At 36.0% G+C, this 11,941-nt stretch overlaps 1 protein-coding gene across 1 annotated transcript; it reads left to right on the top strand.

Annotated features, from left to right (window-relative positions):
- The first annotated feature begins 10,292 nt into the window (after window positions 1–10,292).
- On the top strand, window positions 10,293–10,691 carry LOC122296885. Its single transcript, XM_043106682.1, has one exon. The coding sequence runs from the start codon at window positions 10,293–10,295 to the stop codon at window positions 10,689–10,691; it is 399 nt and encodes a 132-aa protein (XP_042962616.1).
- The last annotated feature ends 1,250 nt before the right edge of the window (window positions 10,692–11,941 follow it).

Genomic DNA, 11,941 nt, shown 5'->3' with positions numbered 1-11,941 from the left:
CACCCGCCAACTACTAATATTCCACAACATGCCAAAGATTATACCGCGTATAGACTCGACTGAAATTACCTACGAATCTAAATTTTAAGGCTCGTTTTGATAAATATATAAATATATATACATACATATATATATATAGTAATAAAATGGTTTGGTGGAGGGGGAGGACTTGGCGAAGGTTTGGTAGCTAGTTTTCTTACTTCAATATCTGCAAAAGTTAGCAATTAAATACTTAATCAAACAAGTGTTGGTGCACAATTGTAAAATGTATACAATATATATAAATATATATATATATATATATATATATTTATATATCAGGATATATGCTGCTTTGATTAAGACAACATTTGGCCCATTCAATTGAGAAGGGTAAAAACTTTAGCCACAAAAGTATTATACAAACACTTCAAATAAATACCTAAAACTACATAGACCTACTTTTTAAAGTGTTTGCAAATGAAAAGAATTAGACAAAGGATCATTAATCAAACTTGCAGAGATCGATCTGTACGAATGCAAGGCCAATATTGTTGATGCGATTGGTGAGAGTTAAAGTTTTGCTAGTGAGGAAGCTTTATGGATTTATCTGGGGTTGGGTGAAAAATTATGTGATTGTAACAATTTTTCACATAGTGGATTTTCTTCTCTGAGTTTGGTGGTTTTTATCCTATTTTGAGAGTTTTTCACACAAAGTCTTGTGTTGTTATTATTTTTCTATTTTTCTTGATATTCTTGCGAATGATAGATCCTAGATGATGAATTTGAAAAGTCTAAATTCCCAACAAGTGGTATCAAAGCATGTCTTTTTTGGTGGGATGGAACTTTGGTGTTGTAGTGTGGATACATACCATCTAATGAGGTTTTGTCTAAGAGATTGAGTTTTAAGCGGGACCATTGTGACCTTTCTAATCTTTCTTGGGAACCTTGAAGTACTGTCTAGGAAAAGAGAATCTTTCCTGGGAACTTACTTACTGAGTACTATTCATTTCAACAGTAAAAACTCCTCAAGGTAATGTCAGGAAGTTGGGTTTCAAATCCTATCAGATTTGAGGTAGAGAAATTTGATGTGAGAATCAATTTTAACTTGTGTCAAGTACAAGTCACAGACGTTTTGATTCAATCAGGATTACACAAAGCATTGAAGGACAGACTAACCCCTGAAGTCAGCAATGGCACTGATGTGATTGGTGAAATAAAGAATAGATCTGGAATGAGCAATGAAGATTGGGAGGGTCTAAATTTGAGAGCAGCAAGTGTAATACGTTTGTGTCTGGCCAAAAATGTTCTTGTAAATGTGCATGGAATATCTACGGCAAATGAAATTGGAGAAAAACTCGAAAAGTTGTATCAAACGAAAGGCATCTTGAATCAGGTGTACTTGCAAGAGCAATTTCATACATTGCGGATGAATGAAGGTATGACTATTTCAAATTATTTAAGTGTTCTCAATAGCATAGTCTCTGAGCTAGAATTTATTGGAGTTAAAATTGATGATGAGGATCAGGCCTTAAAGCTCAACTGGTCTCTTCCACCTTCCTATAAGTATATGAAGCCTATTTTGATACATGGGACGGAGAAAATAATTTTTTCAGAAGTTACCATAGAAAAGAAGACTAGATGGTAGAAGTAATGGTCCACTTCAGAACTTAGTAATGGTAGTAGTTGTCAATGAGAAGATAAAGAATTCCATGAAGAAGAGAGCAATCTACTAGGGGTGTGGACAATTTGGGCATGTCAAGAAAAACTGTCCAAGAGTTGGAGTAAGTTCGGCAACCAGCTCCAAGTCAATAAATGGTGATACTAGTAATGAAGCTAACATTGTGTCTCTCTCTCCATAGAAGACAATTTCTTTTGAAAATAGACATGTACATCCTCATGGCATGCTGCTAATTCCTAAAAATTTGTCATGATAGAGGATGTGCATGTCAATGTTAGCAGGTCCACAAGTTTGCACACAGGCATTGGTTTGACATTGATGTAGGGTATGTGGTGAAAATTCAGGTCGATGGCTGATGAACTACCAGGAAAGCTAAACGTAGAAGTTACATCATAATTTTTAGTACGGTTGTTTTCAACATGGGCCAAAGTGAAATGCTTAGAATTGGTTTATTCCAAGTGGGTATGATTTTATGGTGGAACATGATAATAGAAGATATGAAAACCTTCATTGAGGTGGAGCGTGGCTGTGGGACTAGCCAAAGTCACAAGGTAGAGATTGTTGGGTTTTTCCTTTTTGCTTTAGTCACACATTGGGGGGAAATAAAAGAGAAGTAAGGCTTAATGCCTAAAAAATGAGGATTAGCTTTATTGGCTAAATACATCAGTCAAAAGCTTAGCTAGTAAGTTTTGACTTTAGCTAGTAAGTTCTTTTCTTTTTTTTTTTTTTTTTTTTTTTTTTTGTAAAAATGAAATAGGTGAGAGTTAAAGTTTTGCTATTGAGGAAGCTTTGAAGATGTATTTAGGATAAGGAGAAAAATTGTGTAATTGTAACAATTTTTCACATTGTGGATTTTCTTCTCTATGTCTGGTGGTTTTTCTCATGTTTTAAGAGTTTTCCTTATAAAATCTTGTTTTGTTACTATTTTTCTATTTTTCTTGATATTCCTGCAAAGGGTAATTGTAAGGGTTGAGGGGAGGTCCAAATTCCCAACAATGATTAATATGTAAAATGTTATGAAATGGAATAAGGAATTCAGACACATCGACCTCTACTCAGAATAGATCAAACTCAGACAACTTGCCGTGCGAGCTCGTCTTGATTCTTGCCTATACTCGTATCATATAAGTTAATACATAGTGCTATATGGCTGCAAAAGTCATGATCACTTTTGTCGACTTTGAAATTGTTATAAAACTTTCTTTTTATTGAGAAAACAGAAACCCAACAATTTCGATTTGATATCAACACCAACCAGAAAACCAATAGTTTCACAAAATATCCAGATTACAAATATAGAACAGGATAGAACAAAAACAAAATGTGAATCAACAAGAATATGTTTAACAGTTATCAAGAAATCAAGATATAGAACTGTAAAAGAAAGTAAAGGAAAGAACACAACCGATATACGTGGTTCGACTCTAATGGTCTACGTCCACGGCAGGAATGGCCTTAGAGATTTTATTGATGATCAATACCTCATAGAAAAGCCTCAGTACACCTTAGAGTTTCAAAGTCCTCTCTCAAACAATCAGAAATTGTGATACCCCATTTTTACATGTGTTTTTATTGAATGAGTATTTTAATTTAATTAAAATATTGGTTCTTTTATTTTAAATTATTTAAATAGATTTATTTAGTTGTGAAATTTATTTTGTAGAGTTTTCTTAATATTAATTATCGTTTTAAGTTTCAATTACTGTTTAATTTATTTTAATTTGTTTTTGGATTTAAATTTTGCTGTTAGTATTTACTAGTTATTTATTATATTTTAGGTAGATGTTGTGTTTAAATTATTTTATTCGATTTATAGCTTTTAAAGTTATTTTCGTCGGATCAGTTTCTAGATTCTAAAGGTAAGGACTAGACCTCATTTCTTTTCCTCATCTTTTCTTTTTCTCTTTTTCTTTTTTCTTTCTCTTTATTTTTCTTTTTTCTTTCCTTTTTCTCCACTTTTTCCTTCGGCCCTCTCTCCTCCCTCGCGAAGCTCTCCTTTCTCCATTTCACCATTTTTCTTCTTTCGCCCAGAGCCACCGTTCGCCGGTGCCGTGACCTACACCACTCACTCAAATTTCTTCCCCTTCGACCGGTGATCATCCTCACCAAATTTCACATCCATCCAATCCACCGTTAATCACCACGAGTTCCTCCAAGCTAAGGCGTCTTTTCCCTCCAGCGCCGCCGTCGTTCCACCTCCGGCCACCATCTCTTCACAGCTTCATCACCGACCTCTTGCCGTCCTAAACCACCCATTTCCGGCTCTGATCCATCGCCGAAGCAGCCCTGACGACCACACTTTCCGTTTTGGGATTTTTGGCCTTCTATTGCCGTTTCGCTGCCACCCACAGCCAACCCTCACTTCCACTAGCTTCATAAACACCTCTAAGGCATTCTTTATCAATCCCAAGCTTTGGTTCATCCCCATTCAAAAGTGAGAATTTTACAACCTACCGCCACAGTGTTTTTACACTGTTACGTTACTTTTTCTTTGCCTTTTACAGCTTGTTGATCCTTCGAAAATTATTGTATAGCGCTAAAAGTATTTTTTAAACTTTTTTTTAGATTATATTTTTACTTTAATAATAAATTGTAACTGGTTAGTTATTTCGGACTGAGTCCAAAGAGTCAGGAGTTGGATGGATTTGAGGATGGAGTTAATTATGTTTGGTTGATGTTGATATTTGTTGGAGATTTTGTGTCTTGATGTTTGCATTGCATAGTGTATGCATGTTCATGTTTAAAAGGGAAAACTGAGTTTTCGTGTAATTACATCCATGTACATGTGTTTGTAAAATAAAAACTGAGCTTTTAAGCGAGAAATGATTTTCAGTATATGTGAACGATTGGATTGACTGGTTTGAATCAGAGGCACGTGTAGGGATGGTGATGAGCAGGGATGGTGGTAGAGTCCCGCCTATGATTCTTGCCTACAGTGCAAGCAGCGTAGGGATGGTGGTAAGTAGAGACGGTGGTAGAATCCCGCCTGTGATTTCCGCCTACGGTGAACACGTAGGGATGGTGGTAGAGTACTCCTGCTTGCGATTCTCGCCTACAGTGCTCTGATGGTTTGGTTAATGGGCCATTTTCTGAGAACATGGCAAAATTGGTTTTTGGGTCATTATCTGGGATAATAGCGAGGTTATGTTTAAAGGAAATGTTTTGAGCCAAAATGAAATTTTTGGCGTGCATGGAAAATGTGAATTTTTGGGACATATGCATATGGCATCATGTTCATGCATATTGTTGTGGCATGAATATATTTTTATCTTGAGGTTTGTTTGGATTATTACTTACCTGCAGTACCGTCTTGGGTTTCGTAGATTTTGTTGTAGATGAGGAGGAGGCTGACCCTGAGGAGGTGGCTCCGCCAGAGTACTGACGTTGGAGTTGTTTTATTTCCAAAAATTATTTTACTCGCTTTTATGTTATGAAATCTTAATTTAAAACAATGTTAAATTTGTAATATTTTATTACACTTGTTTTAAGCAAGCTTGTATTTAAACAAAATTCTGGTACTTAGTTGAAGTCTTTTATTATCCGCTGCGTGGTTTTTATGTACACGTGTTGCATGTACACACACTTGGCACTTGGCGATGGGATGTGTGCCCGTGTTGTCATCATCTTGATGTCTCGATTTCCACGTGTACGTACGTGGGAGTTGGGAGCGTCACAGAAATCGCACAGATTTCTTCACTTTCTCAGAAAACTCTAGAAATCCTAATATCGCCCCCTCTCTGTTCTCTCTCTTACTCTACCTCTCAAAACAGTTGATATGTACAAATGAATGAATCGATTAGGGTTTACAACATATGGATATGTATATATATGTTACAACAGATGCCAATACATGTAGCAATCCAGCGGCTTAGCACATGATCCTTCAGATGAAGTCACGGGCTTCCCATGTGATCAATCAGCTCAATATTAATAGCTTCAAGGGTCCAGATTGTGCCACTTGCTCATCATCCATTTAAACACATAAGAGAACACATTAGTAAATTAAAAGGCAATAGATAAATGTATTGACATACTAAGAGAACACATTAGTAAATTAAAAGGTAATAGATAAATGTATTGACATACTTACCACATAAAGAAACTTTCCTTGCCGTGGCATGTACTCTCTCTCTCTCTCTCTCTCTCTCTCTCTCTCTCTCTCTCTCTCTCTCTCTCTCTCTCTCTCTCTCTCTCCTTTAAATTTAAATTTTGATTAATTTATATTAGCCAACGACATATGCATGGTAAATATTAAACAATGGTTTCATATTATATATGATTCAGAGAATGTCTGTCTAAAACCCTACCATGGGCGCGCAGCAGTTTTGAAAGTTAATTTTGTTTGAGAACGAATGCCAAGAATCATGTTATAGTTAATTACATTAAATGCAACATTATATTATTAAATAATACAGCGAGATTCATAAATTGTGTCTATCTTTTTTTGAATTAAAAGGAAAATATAATAGGTTAAGAAATTGTATAGGATTCCAATGCGCATGGGGACTGATTACCTTGATTTATTTGTATCATTGATTGCACATAATTATATATATATATATAGGTGGAAAATTCAAAATTAAATGGTGCGTTTGGAATAAGAAAGTGAATGAGAAGACTAGAAAGGGGTAAAAGACTGCAGGCTCCTAAGTTCTATATATGCATCAAGTATGAACACCATCAGTAGTCAATGAAACCGCGTCAAAGAAGACATCAACATGCAATCAATTGAATAATTATTTTAAGCTCAAAAGCGACCTAGCTTATTGTCAAAATTCTTGCAGTGTTGTTTACTTATGTTATGCAATATTTGACTTCATTACCATTTTGGACGTGTTTTGTACGTACTGCAAGGTCTTCTGGACAATTGGGGTGTGGGCTGCAAGACTTTCACAAACACAAATTCAAGTAGAGATGAAAATATAAACCGGAGAATTGGGCTAGTTGGTCCGATTTTGAACCGATTTGGTCCGAGACTGATTCCTCCATTTTAAAAACCGGCTAAAACCAAACCGGTTTGTATATATATATTTAATTAATTTGTAATGTTGTAAAAAATACTTTTTATATATATAATTTTTATATATAATATATAATTATATATGAAATAATTTTATATTATAATTTATAACATAAGATTAATCTTAAACATGAACATTTGTTGATTATATGTTTTTTTTTATAAATAGAAACTTAATCTTCATTAATGAAAGCAAAATTACAACTGTGACCTGATATACTATACAAGCCAACTAGTTACTATTAGGGCTCCTACCAGCACTTAAATTATTTTGAGATTGGTATTATTTTAACTTATGTAATTCTCTACAAACAAATTGTAGAGACAAACACTACCAAAAGCAAAGATAGCTTTCATCCCCCCTATCTCCAGAGGAGAAGAGGGCTTTCATCCCCCATCCTCTAAAGGAAGAGAGGGTTTTCCATCCCCACCCTCTAGGGGAGAGGAGGTTTTTATTACTACCTAAACAAAAACAACACAAAACCATATATAAAGATGGGAAAATAAACAATTTACAACATACAAAGCTAGAGATCCGCACCTTCCCTTTAAGGAAAAAAAAACAATAAAACCAAATCAAAACACTACAGGGATGCATGAGGGACACGTGACACCCTAACTGAGCGGTAGGCAGGTTAGTTTTGAAGAAACCGATTGCCCTAAATCCAAATCTGTCATGTGTGGTGCTGTAGGAAGCTCCCCTTGCGGTGGTGAGTGGATCACACCCTCAACTTTGATCCACGCGTGAGGTACACGCACCACTCCTTTCGACAAAATTCTTCGTTCGTCTAAGCGATTGGTAGCTTGGGCATCCTACGGTTGGGTGCGTGTTGGTTTCGAGGCTTTAGAAAGCAACAGATCTACTATTCCTCTCCCTTTGAATTGGAAAACCCAAAAAAGAAAAAACAAAACAAAAACAAAACCACACTCATCTGGTCTAAAGCAGATGGAAGAAGGGACGAAGGGAGGAGCTGAAGCTCCACCCTCCTTTGATTTCTATTTGGGTTTAGAGAGAATGAAGAGGTTTTGTTTTTAGAGAGAGAACGGGGGTTTGTAGTATAACTCCAACAATTTTTAATTTCATGATGATATGTTATTAATTAAAATATATATTAATTACATTTTATAGTTTAATAAATTCTCAACATATTCCTTTTAATAAATACATAATACATTAGTAATACTAATATACATTAGTATATTAATTACATTTCACTTTAATTAATTAGTATAAAAATGTATATTAGTATATTAATTACATTTTATGCCCAAATACTAATAACATTAGTAATCCACTTTAAGTTTATATATAAATAACTATATATCTCATTGTAGCATTAGTAGTTATTTTAATACTATATCACTAAATAATACTCTAGTGATAAAGTAATACTAAAACTATCAGTATTAGTATACTAATACTATTAGTGATAGTTTTTTTTTTATTATTATTACAAGTGATATAGTTATACTAATACTATTATATAGTTGTACTAAATTAAAATCACTATAACAAATACTAATATATAGTTATACTAATCATTAATCACTGTAACTTTAACTAATATTTATACTAATACTAATATAGTTATCCTAAATCACTATAACTTATACTAATATAGTTATACTAAATCATTATAACTAATTCCTACTAATATATAGTTATACTAATACTAATACTATTATGTAGTTATACTAATCACTAATTCACTATAACTAAATCATTATGACTATATATAGTATTAATATCACTATGAGTACTATATCACTATGACCATATATAGTATTAATATCACTATTAGTATAGTATATAGTAGTAGTAATAATTTAGTATTAATGTATTATTATATTCCATTATGTATAACATATAATGTTAGTATCACTATGTCACTATAATATATATACTAATATTATAGTGATATAGATTTTTGTATAACAGATTTTTCTATGACACAGTGGCACTTAATTAAAACTGAAAAACCAAACCCAACTAGACCGGAACTGGTAAAACTGGAGGTATTGGTTTTGGATGGTAACCGATGCGGCATCGATTCTTGAAAATGAAAAACTGATGTATACTGATTAGATTCCAAAATTTGTACAAAATCGGACCGAACTATATTGGTTACACCCCTAAATTCAATGGAAGGCTCGAAGCTGGTCGGGGGACCATCCAATGTCAAAGTCAGTTTCCTCTTTAGGAAGTGTTTTTAAGCCTTGAATTTCCATGAGTTTGAATATACCTTGAGTCTGCTTTTATAATAGGTTTGGGGAATCACTGACTCCTATTTCCGAGGAGTTGTCCCATCTTGCCCATCCTTCAAGCACATGAATCATTTACTTGGTGTGGCATCATGAAAGAAATGATTAATGTGGCAATGAGTTCTAACTTATGAGTTCTAACTTATGTCTCGGTGCTTCCCTCGGCTGGGGCCAATGACTTCTCTTTCTTTCTCTTCAAGAAGTGATCACAATGGCTTTCTCGACATGCATCCCAATAGTTGCTACTTCCCGACTATCATTTTGGTGGCTTCTTGGTCTGCTACAGTGGTGCCCACCTTTCTCAAAGTATGGATCATGGTTGCCTCTTCCACACGCTTTCTAACAGCCGCTTGCTAGGGACTTGATGTGTTTACAGCCCCTTGGCCTGTCTTGGTGGCGTCCACCCTCCTTTTCCTAGGGAATGGGTGGCCAAAGCTTCCCTTATACTCATCCTGGTAGTCATGTTCTAGTGATGATCTAAGGCAGCCGATAGGCCGACACACATCATCCCCAATCACTCCTATCAGTGCCCATCATTCCTTATGCCACTTTCCGGGGACCTCTATTCCCACTTACTCATGACACTTTTGGGGCTGGCCAAAAGTATCCCTCACTTGCACGATGAGCCTCTCCCATCCCATTATCTTTAATTTTCCCTCTCTCTTTATCATCTTCCTCTCTCTTTTACATTTTCAACCCTTATAGCCTGACTACTCAACTCCTCAGATCTAGCTACGTGCATCGTTTTGGTTTCCCGCACCGCTTCATATCATGTGCTTCACGAGATTCTAACCCTTCTGTATCCCCCTTCTGATACAGTTCTGTTGAAGGGCTAAGAAAGGAGCAGTGCTGACTGATGATATTATTAAACACATGGGCATTCTCTTGGCCTCAAAATGCCATTGTCGTGCCATGCTTCAAGTAGAAACTTTGTATCATATTTTATGTGAGGGAACAAGTGCTCAAAAGGTGTGGAAATTTTTTGCAAACCTTTGCTAGATAAGGTTGCCGCTGATCCAAAATTGGGAGGAGGGTATGGTGTCTTTTTGGTGACAGCGAATGACGTTCCACTCTCAAGTCGGTTGGATACGTGGTGCCCTTCCTATTATTATTTCTTGAATTTTATGAAAATCTCGATGTGCTGTTAGAATGGAAGGTATGTCTTTTAAGATAGAAGATAATATTTGAAATGTGAAGTTTTTACTTAAAGATGCTTCTTGCAATCTGAAAAAGTTCCAACATATGGGAAATAATGATAGTTTGTTGGTGGAAAGTTTAAATATTCCGATTGTTCCTATTCATATGAAAAGATCGATTTTTATTAAATGGAAATTGCCTAATATAAGAAGGATGAAATTGAATGTTGATGGTGGTGCTTGTGATAATCTGAAAGAGTCAAGTGGTGGAGGTATTATTCGAGATTCCAATGATAGTGTTATAGCAGGCTTTGCGCACCCCTATGGCTATGCAACTAATACTATAGCAGAATTTAAAGCATTACTTGATGGCCTTTGGCTATTCGAAAGATTGAGATTGCGGGATGTTTTAGTGGAATCGGATTCATTGGCTGTCATGAATTGGCTTGCATCAAGAATTTGTCGACTTTGGTTTCTTTGGGATTTTTGGGAGGAGATCAAAGAGCTTGCTCATGAGATCAACACTCGTTTTAGGCACATTTTTTACGAAGCAAATATGGTAGCGAATTTGTTTGGCGAAAGAAGGTTCTCATGGAATTTATTCAAAGTTTGATGGTCAAGAAGTTTTACAAAGCCATTTGCGAGGTTTGATTCATATGGATAGTTTGGGTATGCCTTATATTAGAGAGAAATGAGCTTTATTTGTTTTGAGGTCTTTTTGAGATTTTTTTCTAGAGGGCTTGGTCTGATTGTATTTATTTTAGCATCTATTTCTCTTTGGTTCTATTTGGTTTTAAGCATTATTGTTTTATTTTGTAAACTTAGATGCTTGAGATTTGTTACCACGGTTTTCCTCCACCATAACTAAGGGTTCTTTAATAAACTTGGGGTAGGGGCCACTCTTGGACATGGGGCCATGAATCTTTTTTTTTTTTTTAATTTTTAAAAAAGGAAGGTTATGCCGTTATTTCTCCTTTTTACCATAACATTTGCTCTCTATGTGCAAGACTTTTATTCTTCTAACTTGATTTCCTTCCTTCTCTGCCACTCTTCTCAATTTCGATGGTTCCCAATAAGGCCATTCAACCGAAAACTCCTGAAGATATGAACAAGTCCAAGGTTCATGCCATAGAGCAATTCTTCCTTGGGAACAACTTGCGCTCTAATGTTACCCCTAGGTTCCCGCCGTCGTTGGCTTCCACTTTTCACATCCCTGACACAATGTCCCTTGAGGTTCCTAGCTTGTGCATAGGGGCTATTGACGATGAAGGCTATGCCTTGAAGGTCGTCCTCTTCCCCAGCATATTTTCTTGCAAGCTGAGGCTACCATTCCCTCAACCCTATTTGCGACCTGCTAAATTACCTCGGATTGGCCTCCTCTCAAATCCACCTAAAAGCTTGGAGGATACTGATGTGTTGCTGCATCCTCTGGCCCCAAGCATTCCTTGAAACTGACTAGAGCACAAAAACCTTACCGGCCGTGAGTTTCTCCTAACCCATAACCTCATAAAGCTTGAGTGGAACATTTGCAATTTCAGGGCAATGCACGCCCTCATCTCTTGGGAGCAGTGCTACCGCAAGGTCAAAGATTGGACCTACAAGTTTTTCTTTGTGCTTGGTGGAGGGTGGGAATTTCTGATCGAACAGATTACTAGTCATGAGTTCCTCATCTAGGCCATATAGGGGGTGGTTCCTAATGATAAGGCGATTTGATCGAAGGCATCCTCTGAAGAACTACGACGTATCGCCATCATCAAAGAGTGAGTGAAGATTCACCCATCCAATGTTCCTTTAGAGGCTCTTCTTACGAAAGAGAACACAAGGCAGTTTTTGCCTCCCTTGGGCCACACAGTTTTCGATGAC

The sequence above is a fragment of the Carya illinoinensis genome, chromosome 15, assembly GCF_018687715.1.
Source record: "Carya illinoinensis cultivar Pawnee chromosome 15, C.illinoinensisPawnee_v1, whole genome shotgun sequence".
Lineage (NCBI taxonomy): Eukaryota > Viridiplantae > Streptophyta > Magnoliopsida > Fagales > Juglandaceae > Carya > Carya illinoinensis.
The sequence above is the reverse complement of the archived record's forward strand: the minus strand, read 5'-3'. Positions and strand labels throughout refer to the sequence as shown.

Bases quoted from the DNA above. Each gene is read 5' to 3' on its own strand.
- LOC122296885 (XM_043106682.1), top strand. From the start codon at position 10,293: ATGAAATTGAATGTTGATGGTGGTGCTTGTGATAATCTGAAAGAGTCA.